This window comes from Ruditapes philippinarum, unplaced genomic scaffold (assembly GCF_026571515.1).
Source record: "Ruditapes philippinarum isolate M1 unplaced genomic scaffold, ASM2657151v2 ctg3235_1_1_1_1, whole genome shotgun sequence".
Lineage (NCBI taxonomy): Eukaryota > Metazoa > Mollusca > Bivalvia > Venerida > Veneridae > Ruditapes > Ruditapes philippinarum.
The window spans coordinates 160,775-176,102 of NW_026860668.1; the positions used below are offsets into that span (position 1 = coordinate 160,775).

At 34.5% G+C, this 15,328-nt stretch overlaps 1 protein-coding gene across 1 annotated transcript in view; it reads right to left on the bottom strand.

Annotated features, from left to right (window-relative positions):
* LOC132712998 (myosin-IIIb-like) overlaps positions 1-15,328 on the bottom strand; it is a 35,102-nt gene extending 19,774 nt beyond the window's left edge. The window contains exons 1-8 of the mRNA XM_060695436.1: positions 15,173-15,328; positions 9,384-9,558; positions 6,170-6,238; positions 4,318-4,456; positions 3,788-3,879; positions 3,189-3,303; positions 2,819-2,966; positions 2,100-2,217 (exon numbers count right to left, since the gene is read on the bottom strand). Of these exons, the coding sequence (XP_060551419.1) occupies positions 2,100-2,217; positions 2,819-2,966; positions 3,189-3,303; positions 3,788-3,879; positions 4,318-4,456; positions 6,170-6,238; positions 9,384-9,491 (789 nt within the window). The 5' untranslated portion in view covers positions 9,492-9,558; positions 15,173-15,328. The remainder of the gene's footprint in view (positions 1-2,099; positions 2,218-2,818; positions 2,967-3,188; positions 3,304-3,787; positions 3,880-4,317; positions 4,457-6,169; positions 6,239-9,383; positions 9,559-15,172) is intronic.

A 15,328-nucleotide genomic window follows, 5' to 3' on the forward strand; every position in this document is an offset into this window, starting at 1 on the left:
TTTATGTGCTGTACATGTTAAATTTGGTGGCTAGTGTGGGGGATGTAGACAACTGCCTGACTGGAGTTGCTGTACCCAATGATTTCCCAGGTCAAGTCTCCGCACGGGACTTCTCAGAGGGGAACGTAATGTAATAACGTTAGTAGAAAGTCATAATACCTATAATGAGCATAAACAATATGCAAAAACTAAAGGTGATGAATTAACATATAGGAAAGTATCCAATATATAAGGGCATAAACCATAATATGCAAAAACTAAAGGTGATGAAATAACATATAGGAAAGTATCCAATATATAAGGGCATAAACCACTCTCGGTGATGAGCTAGCTTTTCACCGACAGGGTTTGAGTGCCGTACATGTTACACTTGTATTAGGTACATTTTAACATTCATACAGCAACATTTTCATACTGTTATATGCTGGTAGGAATTTTTGGTTCTATACAATCCAAACTGCTAAAGATCTAAACTAGAATCTGTAGACTCAGCTATAGTATAAGACAAAATACTTTCAATCAAGCTTCAGTTTAAATAATGGTCAGTCGACAAAACACCATAAGAAATACTGGGCAACCAAATCATAATGTAGAACAAACGCATTATACATAACAAGAGAAAGTGTTAAAACATACCTTCTTGCATATCAGACTGGTGTTTCCGTTAGTTTAACCATGCCGGAAATTTAATCCTGGCAAGAAGGGGGGGGGGGGGGGGTTTAGCCTTAGCCTCAGCCTCTCCTGAGGCATCTACAAGGCAGTGGAGCTATTTACCCATAGCTGGGGGCCTGTTCATGGGCGTCAGGGCATGCCCAGACGACGGTGGGCCTAGCATGCACGCACATCTAGGGCCGACCACCTCCGAATCCCCTGTAATTCAGCCTGAGAATGTTAGGTACTCACTTGAAGAGAGAAAGGCACTACAAAGGGCTTGTCTGTAGAGAGGCTTTGTACTAGCAGGGAAGACTTACACAATCTGCTTCCATTTCACATTGGGCTAGCCAACAGCAGATGTTGAAAGCGGAAGGTGAAACAAGAGCTGTCGGTAGGACAGCAACGCTCGACTATTCTTAGTGCTTGATAGTAAAAACAAGAGCTGTCGGTAGGACAGCAACGCTCGACTATTCTTAGTGCTTGATAGTAAAAAAAATGCTTGATACAGTTACCTCCTCCTGTTTACAGGTTGGGGTCATGATGGTGAACAAGTGTGCAAAGTTTCAAAGCCATATGTCAATGGACTTTGAAAATATTTGAACTATTACAAAAACTTTAACGTAAATTCTAAGTCGAAAAAGGGGCATAATTCTGTCAAAATGCTTGATAGAGTTACCTCCTACTGTTTACAGATTGGGGTCATGATGTTGAACAAGTGTGCAAAGTTTCAAAGCCATATGTCAATGGACTTTGAAAATATTTGAACTATACAAAAACTTTAACGTAAATTCTAAGTCGAAAAAGGGGCATAATTCTGTCAAAATGCTTGATAAAGTTTACCTCTCCTGTTTACAGGTTGGGTCATGACGTTGAACAAGTGTGCAAAGTTTCAAAGCCATATGTCAATGGACTTTGAAAAATATTTGAACTATTACAAAAAAGTTTAACGTAAATTCTACGTCGAAAAAGGGGCATAATTCTGTCAAAATGCTTGATAGAGTTACCTCCTCCTGTTACAGGTTGGGTCATGATGGTCAACAAGTGTGCAAAGTTTCAAAGCCATATGTCAATGGACTTTGAAAATATTTGAACTATTACAAAAACTTTAACGTAAATTCTAAGTCGAAAAAGGGCATAATTCTGTCAAAATGCTTGATAGAGTTACCTCCTCCTGTCTACAGGTTGGGGTCATGATGGTGAACAAGTGTGCAAAGTTTCAAAGCCATATGTCTATGGACTTTGAAAATATTTGAACTATTACAAAAACTTTAACATAAGTGGTTACGCCGACGCCGACGCTCGGGTGACTGCAATAGCTCTACTTATTCTTATCGAATAGTCGAGCTAATAAGCACACAACACACACAGCACACTATACTTGACGCATCTACAAACCAATTGACACATGTTTTACAAAATAAAAACACAAAATAGTGTTTACTTACTTGACTAGTAAAGCCAACAATGGGCATGATCCTCCTCATATTGTCCATTCCTTCACGGTACCCGTCATAATCTATCTCACTGGCTATAACTGGGGCACCATGACCCGGATCTATGATCCTATTATATAACAATTATAACAATATTACTTCAGTGTACATGTGAATGTCAATTTATAAAGTTGGCTATAGCAACATATTTTGGCACATTCCGTCTGCACAAAACCCTTTGAATTTTGACATCCTTGTGCAAGGCTGATTTTTCTACAGTTTTTAGGCTTTTTCTTTTTGAAGCAGGGGGTGGGGGTTGGAGAAGGAGCTTTGAAGCATATCTAGCAAGACTGTTTATTAATATTATATATTATTAATATTTATTTACATTTTTATAAGATTTATTCAGCTATACATATAATTTTCTCTTTTTAAATGTGCAGCACTTTACATCTGTTAGTTTGCATATTAATTTTCACTAGCAGTACAACAAATAATGTGGTAAAGAAAGTAAACAGTTCTGTAAAATTGTTCCACAAAGCCTTGCACTGGGTTAAAACTTCTGACTTAAGTACAGTCCGACCTAGTTATCTCTCTCCTGTACTAATCCATCAAGTTTTTCACTTCTTTCAGTTTAACCTTGCTGAGGTCCATCTGTATTTAAGTATACATGTATATAATGTTAATAAACCACATTTTAAGATAATGTACAATATACAATAGTAATATACCTGTATTTTTCTGGTTTATCAAGAAAGTATCGTTGCCTTTCTTCTGGAGTGAATCCACACATGAGGTTATAGAAGATGTGGAAGTTTTTCTCACCTTGACCTTGCCGTACAACCCGACTTTTCTCCAGCATATGCTCTGTTATAGTGGCTGTAATTATATCACATATAAAGATTTTCGTAATTTTCATGCTGTTTTTAATGTGTTAATTACTTTCTTTGTTCACTTGACAATTTTTCACTTCGTAATACATCCTAAAAATTTACATGATTGAAAAATTACCATGAATTAGGAGGCATGCTGCATTAAAAAGAGAATAGTCCTGAAAATTGTTCACACACGTAAGTATGGGAACTACAATAATGAACTTACCACCCAGCAGACTCCCGTCCTCTGAGAAGATAAGTTCTATGAGTTTACCAAATCTACTAGAGTTGTTGTTCATCACAGTACAGGCATTACCAAAGGCTTCTAGAAGTGGATTCACCTGTAATTAAACAAATATTCCACAGATCAAGCTAAAGTACAGCTGCACTCTTCAAATACCAAAATCTTTCAAGAGGGTGGGGTAGTAAGCAAGTCTACAAGATAGATTAAGCCATGCCTTTAATATCAAATATTGTTATTGTTACTGCATATATGTTTACTTGATGTTTAGGAGTTTGTGACTGTATATTTGCTGTTTAGTTTGTGTGCTAGTAAGCCATCCAAATAGAAAATATAAATGTTACAGGCGACATGCAGTGTTAATGCTTGAATGTAAAGAGTAACCACTTATAACCAAAATTCTAAGTTAAAAAGGGGCACAGTTCCAATAAGGTAATTTTCAAAATTATGAACCATTGTTTAACAACTGCACCTTTAAATTGATCTACATTTTGCTTCAAAGCTGAGTTCAAACAGTCATTTACAGATCTGTCAACTTATTGACTAAACGGGATGTTATTAAAATATACAGCATATGAAAATACCTCGATTATTCGCTCTTGCAAAAAGTAGTCCCCACTCCATTGAGATAACCTGGCTATCTGAGCCACCAACATCTTAGTAATCTCTGTTTTACCTGTAACAAAATGGGAACCAGTTTGGGAACAATAAACAGTTTTAAAACGTGTATTTAACAGAACAGAACAGAACCAATTATAATATACAATATGGCTTGAACATAACAGTTTCTCGTCATTACACAAATATACATCATACATTAAATACAGCGAGAGTGAAAATACAAACATACAAATTTAACGTTTGGTATTATAAGTTATTACATTATTCGTATTTTCCTTTCTGATACTAAAAGATTTATTACAAAAAAAAACAAAGTTACTTTTCAAAAACTCAGAATTTGTAAGAATTACAAAAAATTACAACATGTACACATAAATAAAGTAAATGTATTGTACAACGTACTTGACACCCCCAACAATGTTTTTTTTAATATTTTTATCTATTAACAAAAACAAAAAAAAATAATAAAAATAAATAAATTATTTTCTTTTACCTGCCCCTGATTCTCCACTAACCAGTACACACTGGTTCCCCTGCTGTCTCTGTACATTATGATAGGCACGAGATCCCAGTGCATATACATGGGGTAACAGCTCACTTAATGTTTTCGCTTTCCCATACCTGTGTCCTAACTGAGAATATAATAACATAAACAATAAATAAAACATACAATAGGGCATTAATGATTAAAATATATCTTAGGATGTCAATAGCTCAATTATTACATTAACAAATTAAGAAATTGTCTATATAGGACTTGGATGCCTCCACATTCCACTACTGTCGATCTAAGGACAGAGTGACAGCATGATGGACTGACATTAGAGCCTATAGCTATATCTCTCCCCCCCCAAACTGAGGCATAAAAATTCATGTACTACCTGCACATTATTTTTAGCACATTAGACGGCACCTGTAGGTTAACTACATTATATGAAAGATTCTCCTGATGGCAAGATTCATAAGAAGTATTAAATTTGGTATAACATGTATATGAAAAAATATAATTTGACAAGTAAAAGAAACACAACAAAGACTGTCCAAAAGACAGCTCACTTAACTATTTAGTAAGAAAAGGGGCATAACTCTGTGTAGAATGGTAACTCACAAGTTATGGGATCTGTATCCACCATGTTAGATAATCAAAGAGAACAAGTTATTATGTGAAGTTTCAACACATTCCCTTGAGTAATTTTGAGATACCAACATGCACCCAAAATTTAATCAACGTGACGACAATGCCAGGGTGAGTACAATAGCTCTCCCTATTCTTTGAGAAGTCATGCTAAAATTTGATGCCTCATTTAAAACTTCTTTCAGGGCATTTAGCTTGATGGTCCAGGGGTAACAATGTTTCAAAATAACAGATCATCATCAGCCTAATCCCATGCTATTACTACAAAAAAATGTCCAATAGCCTGTTCATGGGGTACAGTATTGGTAGTAAACCATCAGTCTGATAGTGTTTATTACCCTTAATTTATATATTTAACTATACTGAAATAACACCTTTCAACATAACCCACATTTTGATAGGTTTTGCACTAACTTCACTGAATTACATTAACTTTATATAGAACAACTATTTTTCCACAGTTGTCTTACAAAACAACCAATCTTTCTGCTATTTTAAATCTGGAAATGAAACCAACTTTTTAATTACCGTGGACCACCAATAAACCCCATTGACATGTTTAGGTGAACTGTGAAATATTCTAAAAAACTGTAATTACTGTTTTAAAATTATTATAGGCCCAAAGAAACGCTCTTTATTTGTAGTCAAAATTTTGCTGGATGTATATTCATTATATGGTCAGTATGTAAAGTCAGGGGCGTCAGTGTTAAAAGGTATTTGACTTCTAACCACTTGCCACTCACTGCTGTAGGTCTGAATCCTGCCACAGACATTGGATTCTCACTTTCATGGTGTTAGTAAGAGAAAGCTTATCCAGCTTTGGCGGCTTAAACAGAAAAGTCAGAGGTTTCCCTATTTAAAGTGCCTGATCCTTACCTCTGAAATAATGCCGGGGAAAGGGCACCTGGAGTCTTCCCCTTTACCATTAAAGCTGGAAAAATGCTATGTGACATAGTGTGACATAAAACTAAAAACTACAGCACAATAAACAATTGTTAAATTAGTTTAAACATATTTGTTTTAGCTCGCATTGCAAAACAAGTTCTTGCAACTTTATATTATTCATTTTCGAGTCGGCTCCCTGGAACTTATTGTCAAAATGATGTATAAATGTACTTTAACTCAAAATTATAACCAGGAAAAAGAACACCTGACACATACACAAATCAACAATTAGGTAATCAATGATGAAATAAAATACCAAACATACCTCCTCCCCATAGAGACCTTGTAATGTTTTATACGGATTGATTGACACCAAGATATCTCCTATATATGTCTGAAAATACAAACAATGAAATATACATGAAACATAGCATAAAAGTTAGGTGGGTATAATTCTATGATAATATGAGGTTATTATACATTGTTGAGTACAATACTGAATTCTATAGACTAATATTTGCAGAGTATGCAGCTGACTAAAACCTATATTGGACAAGATGCTAGCCAAGTCTGATAGCCAAGCCTGATATATGATTGGTAGCTGTGCTCGAGTATATAAAATATTTAAACAATTGTATTTGTCTCTGATAAAGTAAATTAAAGCTATCTATTTCATGAATACAAAATATTTCCAAGTGGATAAATTAATATACATAAGTATGTATGTATATTTCTGCAGTATCATTTCCTGACTTAAATTACTGGTAAGTGTAAAGTGATACACCAGTTAAGACTTAAAACTAGAAGAGGATGAAATTTTACAAGTTTATTCTTCAAGTAGAAGAAGCTGATATGGGAAACGCACTATCCATAGCTACTTCCTGTAAGGTTAGACTACCAAATTTTTCAGTGCATTAATGTATCATAATGTCAACTAATTTTGTCAACTCGGGTGCCTGCTCATTCTTGAAATAATGCATGGTAGGACCTCCTTTTATAGTATAGGTGCAACTTAAAACCCAACTAAGAATTAATAGTGGAATGTCCCAGTTTCAAAGTTGGACGAGTCCATTATACAAAGGGTTGATATGAAATGCTTTGATTAAAGATAACTTTAAAAGCAAAATTAATTGACTTACATGTATGCAGTTTATATAGGACATGAGAAAATTTGAATCAATAACTGTAAATTTCTCTACTAAGAAACTATCAAGCCCTATCAGGGATGGTATCTAGATTAATTAAGTAGTAAACGGGGAAGAATGCCAAATGATATCTCCAAAAACTTCCTGGTTTGCCACTGATGGGTCTGTGGGTCAGACTTAAAAACACTCCAAAATAAATCTAAATAAATAATTGATTATACAAAATTGATAGAAAACTAAGCATTAAAACATGCATTGATTTTTCAAAGTGCACTGCAAGATAGATTTGTTGGTTTAAAAGAGAGAACGTCAGTGGTCCAATTATACTATAAGACCTCAAAGTAATTTAGCATACAGGTACATGTATATATTACTTGTCTTGTATGACCACAGGACAGCAAATATTCTTCTTGTCTAGTTAAACCTCAAGGCAGATGTAATTCCAGTGGTCAAGTAAGACCTAAAGAGCCAGGGTAGCATACATCCTGGTGGTCTAGTAAGACCATAAAGTAGCATCATTTAATATGCTGGAGGTCTAGTCAAACCAAAGGAAGCTTATATTCTGGTGGTCTAGCAAAACCAAATGACAGCATACAAGTATATTCTGGGTGTCTTGTTAAAGCACAGGACAGCATACAAGTGTATTCTGGGGATGTTGTGAAAGCACAGGACAGCATACAAGTAAACTCTGCTGTCTGGGGGTCTTGTGAAACCGCAGGACAGCATATATTCTATTGGTTAAGTCAGAATAGCCTATAAAAGAATTTTCACAAGAATTGGGTTTAATTTACACAGTTTCAAGGTCTACTCTATATAAGTATAAATTAGGATGTACATGTAAAACAAATATAAAACCAACAGCAAACACAACCCAGGTAAAACAAGCAATTATCATAGTATTGCAAGCAATCCATAAGTCCCCTACCGGTTAGAACCCCATCAACATTCTGAAGGGCCAATGGCCATTCACTAATGTTTCAATTTTCTATATTTTAAGTAAATTTGTTGGAAAAGTTCTTTAAAAGTGATCACAGGAAACAATTTTTATGAACAGACAGACAGACGGACTGAAGGACACTCTAAAGTTAATATTTGAAACAATTCCCTTTTACCAAAATATAACATTTTTAAAAGCAAAATGCTTAAAGAGGAGATAACTCTTGAATTAAAGATGCAATTTCATAAAAAAATTTCAGATCTTTTTGGCTTATCACAAACAATGTTATATTTGCCATGTTTTAAGCCTATTTGTTGCCAAGGCAACCAATATTTTTTCAAAATAGGGAGAACAGATAAGACATGCATAATCTCAAGACTGCAATCTACCCATATATCAAGTTTCATAAAAATATTTCCAGTACTTTTTGAGTTATCAAATGATCACAGGAAACAGTTTTTATGAACAGACAGACAGACGGACTAAAGGACACTCTAAAGTTAATATTTGAAACATCCCTGTTACCAAAATATAACATTTTTAAAAGCAAAATGCTTAAAGAGGAGATAACTCTTGAATTAAAGATGCAATTTCATAAAAAAAATTCAGCTCTTTTTGACTTATCACAAACAATGTTATATTTGCCATGTTTTAAGCCTATTTGATGCCAAGGCAACCAATATTTTTTCAAAATAGGGAGAACAGATAAGACATGCATAATCTCAAGACTGCCATCTACCCATATATCAAGTTTCATAAAAATATTTCCAGTACTTTTTGAGTTATCACTGGATTCAGTGTAAATGTGTAAAATTTGCCATATTTTCAGTCTATGTTTTGCCATAGCAACCAGAATTTTCAGCATAGGAAGAAAAGAAAATAACGTGCATAATCTCCAGACTGCCATCTACCTATATTACAAGTTTCATAAAAATATTTCTATTACTTTTTGCGTTAACACAGGATCCAGTTTATGTGTAAAATTTGGCATATTTTCAGTCTATTTGTTGCCATAGCAACCAGAATTTTCAACATAGGAAGAAAAGAAAAAGACGTGCATAATCTCCAGACTGCCATCTACCCATATTTCAAGTTTCATAAAAATATTTCCAGTACTTTTTGTGTTATCACTGGATCCAGTTTATGTGTAAAATTTGCCATATTTTAAGCCTATTTGTTGCCATAGCAACCAGAATTTTCAACATAGGAAGAAAAGAAAATGACGTGCATAATCTCCATACTGCCATCTATCAAGTTTCATAAAAATATTTTCAGTACTTTTCAAGTTATCGCGGGATCCAGTTTTGTGGACGGACGGACTGACGTACAGACAGACGGACGGACAGACAGACGGACAGACAGACGGACGGAGGGTAAACCTACAGTCCCCTCCGGTAAACCGGAAGGGGACTAAAAACTGGAAACAAAAAAAATAAAAACTTTGTATATAAACTCACATAAATAAAATCCCTCCGGTATCTATGATGTAATTCCTCCAGTAATATAGTATCATCAAGATCTGGAAGGCTCGCTAAATCATCAGTACTTTTCTTCGGAGGACCCATCCTTTACAACGCTAAAAATTCACTGCATCTACATCTTGAATAGGACATCTTTTATATTGAAAAGCAACTGAAAATGTATTAAAACAAGATTGCATTTTAGAAAATGCTATGCCACCGCATTAATACAACACTAAATAGAAGTGTAGGAACAAATACTGTTGAAGAACGGGTCTTTTATTAACCTCGTATATTATTGTCTGGATGAGCCGTTACCAATGCAAAACTAACGTATTACTATTAACTGCTAGCATTCCCTTGCAGAAAGATAAGCAGACGACAGCCTAATTTCATGACTACATCAAAGGACAACACAGAAAGACACTTTTGTCAAAATCTAGGTCAGCTGATATCAAAGTTCACTTTACATCTTAATCTGTGCACATGGTTCAAATTTCATAGCTGTACATCAAAGGACAAGAAAGTAGGTCACATAATCAAATCTAGGTCACTTGATATAAAAGTTCAATTTTACAACTAAAACTGTGCACATGGTCAAAATTTCATTGCTGTTCATCAAAGGACAAGAAAGTAGGTCACTGTCCCCTTGGGCAAGGCAAAATTTTAAGCTAAGGGTTTAATTCAAAACAATCTTGATACAGGTCCACCAAAAAACATTTCAAGTCAAATATCTAAGCTGTAAGCTCTCCCATTCAGAAAAACATTTGTTTTATTTTCTGTTTTAATAATGTGTACTTAATGAAAATCACTGCCCCCAGGCAGGGCCAATTTTGACACCAGGGGAAAAATTTGAACAACTTTGGTAGAGGACCTACAGATGATATTATATAGCAAACATCAAAGCTCTATGCCTTGTACCTTTAGACAAAAATAGTTTTTATCTTTTACTATATGTACATAATGAAAATCAATGAACCCGGGGCGGACCCAATTTTGACCCCAGGGCTATAATTTGAACAATCTTAGTAGAGGTTCACTTCCCAAAGTCTCATGCCATAAATTTAACCTCTAGCCTTTGTCAATTCAGTGAAGAAGATTTTTCAAGTTTTTACTTTATACATATATGGAAAACTATCGCCTCTAGGGCAGGGCAATTTTTTCACTCGGGGCATAATTAAAACAACATTAGAAGAGGACCCATAGATGATATTATATACCAAATATCAAAGCTCTAAGCCTTGTACCTTCAGACAAGAAGATTTTTAATTTTTTACTATATGTACATAGTGAAAATCAATGACCCCTGGGGTGGGGCCAATTTTGACACCAGGACTATAATTTGTACAATCTTGCTAGAGGTTCACTATACAATGTTTCATGCAAAATATCTTAACTCTCGCCTTTGTAAATTTAGAGAAGATGATTTTTTAAGTTTTTACTATACACATATAAGGAAATCCTATGGCCCCCGGGGAGGGGCTAATTTTGACACTAAAGGCAAAATTTGAACAACTTTGGTAGAGTACATATAGATGATATCATTTAATAAATATTAAAGCTCTAAGCCTTGTACCTTCAGACAATAAGATTTTTTTCTTTTTACTATATGTATATATTGGAAATCATTGACCCCCATGGCAGGGGCAATTTTGACCCCAGGGCTTTAATTTGAACAATCTTGCTAGAGGTTCACTACACAATGTTTCATGCAAAATATCTAACCTCTAGCATTTGTCAATTGCTAGAAGAAATGTTTTTAAAGTTTTTACTGTAAGTTTTTACAATATACATATAAAGAAAACCAATGACCCCAGGGGCGAGCCGATTTTGACCCCAAGGCTATAATTTGAACAATCTTGCTAGAGGTTCACTACACAATGCCTTATGTAAAATATCTAAGCTCTAGGCTTTTTGGGTATTTTAAGTTTTTTCTTTATGTGCATATAGTGAAATTCAATGACCCCCCGGGCGGAGCCGATTTTGACCCCAGGGCTATAATTTGAACAATCTTGGTCAGGGTCTACAAGACAATGCCTTATGCAAAATATCTAAGCTCTGGGCCTTTTGGGTCTTTACAAGAAGGTATTTTCAGTTTTTACTATATGTACATATAGTGAAAATCAATGACCCCCGGGGCGGGGCCGATTTTGACCCCAGGGCTAAAATTTGAACAATCTTGGTAGAGGTCTACCAGACAATGCCTTATGCAAAATATCTAAGCTCTAGGCCTTCTGGGTCTTTACAAGAAGATTTTTTAAATTTATTCTTATAATTCCTTTTGGTTGCCATGGCAACCAGATTTCTGCATGGAATGAAATTCTTTGAACAACTTTGGAAGCCCTTTACCCAAGGATCAATCATGCCAAGTTTGGTTGTAATTGGACAAGTGGTTTTTCACAAGAAGATTTTTTAAGTTCACTATATAATCTATATAACACACACACACACACACACAAACAAACACACGCACACACACACACACACACACAGGTGAATCGCTATATGCCACCGCATCGCAGATGCTGCGGTGGCATAAAAAATTACAAAATAGGATTATTATTGTTATCGAAGTTGCTCAGGTGTTTTCTTCAATTCAACATTCCATTCTTTTTCCTCGTATTACATGCCTGAAGTAGCAACTATTATTACGGGTAGTGTTTCATCCTTATACAATGTTTAGAATAACGACGAGGAAATGTCCAAATGGTACATTGGTTTGACGTAAATGTATACATGTATACCCACTGTTGTAAAGCTTTATTCAGGAAGATATAAAAATCAAATAACTACCTTCAGCTATATCAAATTACAATAGAACTGCAGACAGTTTTACTGCTTGTTTGTTAAAATAACTACTTTTGACATAAATTCTAAGTTAGAAAGGGGCATAACTTGAAAAATATAACTTACAGAATTATGCCCCTTGTCATACAACTGCCTCTTGTCATGACAACCTAGTATTCTAAGTATAATATAGATACCTTTAAAATAGTTTGAGCAATGGACTCGCTTATTAGTGATCATTATTATTATAGCTCAACATTTTTCTTCGGAACAGACAAGCTAAAAATGTAACAGATATTTCAGCTATTACCTTAAAAGTCATGCCACTTAGCATCTTAATCAAAACCAAACAAAGACATTTTCATTATAACCTATTTCTCCTGCAAGGTTAGTCAAGTTCATAAATTCTTCATGATAATGAAACCATGCTGAAAATTCTGTCACTTCACACTATAATGACCATTAGGTACAGACAATTTCTTACCATTGTTTGCTATATCTTAGGCATAAAATTATTAACCGATATTCAGAGACATTTTGAAATAGATCTGGGTCAACTAGAACTGCCACTATCATGGCGTGAATACCCCCGCATACCACTTTGTCAGAATCAACAGTGGCCATTTAGAGCTAAAGGACAACCTCCCTGCCAAATCTGAGGTTACTAAGCCAGTGCATTGCTAAGTTATGTATTCTACATGCTTCAAATGTGAAAATGTCAATACATTGCGGACAGGACATTCTTTAGCAATTGAGAAGAAAAGCTTTTTTTTGTCAAGGTCCCTGTGACCTTGACCTTTGACCCAGTGACTTCAAAATAGGGGTCACCTTATAGTCATGATCAACATCCATACCAAATATGAAGACTGTGGGTCAAAGGAATCTTAAGTTAATGGGTGGACAAACTTTTGAAGTCAAAGTCCCTATGACCTTGACCTTTGATCCAGTGACCTCAAAATCAAAAGGGGTCATCTACTAATCATGAATCTAAAGTTATTGGGCAGACAAACTTTTTGAAGTCCAAGTCCCAGATGTGTCGGCAGAACCTGGTCTGTGCTTGTCGCATATTATGTAGATTCAACATCCACCAGTAGGCTTAGAAAGTTAAATATAGTACAAAAGTACAAACTAAATAATATCAATATCAAACATTTTTATGCCCACCTAAATAACCACTAAGTAAACTATCAAAATAACGAATAGATAAATAACTATTTACATAATTGATCAGAAGATATGATATTTACCAAAAAGATGAGCAAATATTTTTTCTAGTATTAGATCTTCATGGATCAACAGTGATAACAAATAGATCAGTTAAAAATATAACCTCATATTTGATCTTCAAAAAATAACTGCCACAACAAATAGATCTAAATTTACATATTATACTTAACTTCCCTTACGATTTTCCTTGGAAATTAAAAGATTAGACAGAATAATAGCCTCACTGACAAAGATACATGAACAAAACAGGACCATAAGTAAAAAATCACTTTTTAGGCTCAGTGACCATGACCCAATCAACCTTAAACCTCACCCAGAGGAAGGTACCAGAACTAGCAGTCTCTGTCAAAATGAACTTTCCCTTTTTTCAATCATAATTAAAACCATAATTAACCCTTATCACACCTTCACATCTTAAATGGACTTTCCCATGTTTCAATCAGGACAAAAACCATTTCAAGGGAAAATTTCAAAATATGGACAGACTGACTAGCAACCAGCAGTGCTGAGCTGATCATGATCAGGCATCATGAATATGCTGGCTGATTTTTGTCTGCACTTATTGGATGGGTTGAACCTGTTACTGCCAGCAGGCTAAGAGTTAAGGGTTGATGATGACTGAGAGAACAGGGGGGCTGAACCAACTGGCAGTGGCAATAACTGCTCCATTGAAAAAACATTCTAGGGAGCATTAACTGACAGTGGCAATATGCTCCATTGAAAAACATTTTGGGCAGCATAAAAACATAACTAAGACAAGATATTTGATGAAAAGATCACCTAATCAATAGAATGTTTTAGAAACTGAAAAATAACCCCACAGCAGGTGATAGGTATGAGTCAGGATGGAACATTTTGAAATATCCAATGTATTATGAATATAATCATTATGCACTTACTAATTTTTCTGACCAAAAACCACCCCATTAACAGAAGGAATATCACCTCAAACATAATTATACATGTATATTTACAGCCAAATTAAAAAGCAATTACAGTATGATTATTTATAATTTTGACCTGAAAAAACATTAAAGAGTAAATGAAGTTCTAAACAAACCCTTCTCAAAATTAATTCTTTGTAAAAAATTATGTTACATGTACACAATGTTCTAGTTTTACCCACAAAGAAAGAGTCCTACCTTTGAAATGTTAACCAAATAAAATCCGTTGATTTTTATCTTTTAGATCAGTCACAAAAGAAGAAACAGATGTTTAAATCCTGGCTTTCATAATCCAATATCAATAATCAATGAATCACTATATTTCATAAACCTGGGTCACAATAACGTTACTTTGACAAAAAAATACTGGTAAATCAACACGCACAAAAAAAAAATATTGGTAAATTAATCGCAGCGTACCAGGAAGTGCTCAAGTCAAACAAGACAACAATATCTGTCTTAAAGATGGCCGAGATAAAATTATGACTTTTATCTTATGACTTTTATCTATCAACATACCTGATAACATAATATCTACATTTGTGTACGGTAACACAAGTCAACTAAATATCATCTGCCTGTGTAAATATTGTCACATTTCGATTTTAAAATTAAAAAAAAAAACAACTTTCAAAACATCAATCTGGCAACTGTGTCAGCAAATGATGACAACAATTACTTTTTCTCATGAAATTCATTAATTTAACGCCTATGAACATGCCTTTAAAGAAAAATACCACCAAAAAAAGAAAAAAGTTTAAACACTTTTGAAATCATTTACAGTCGGCCAAGTCAACAAACTTTTTGTTTATCAATATAAAAAACTACCTTTTACACAGCATATTTTAACACTGTACTTTTTCTATATTCCAATTTGATATTGTATTGAATCGTCGAACAAAAATGTAAACAGACTGAAACGGGTATCATTCGTAAATATTATTTTATGGACACGCTTGCCTTAACACTTTGTGACTGGGTATA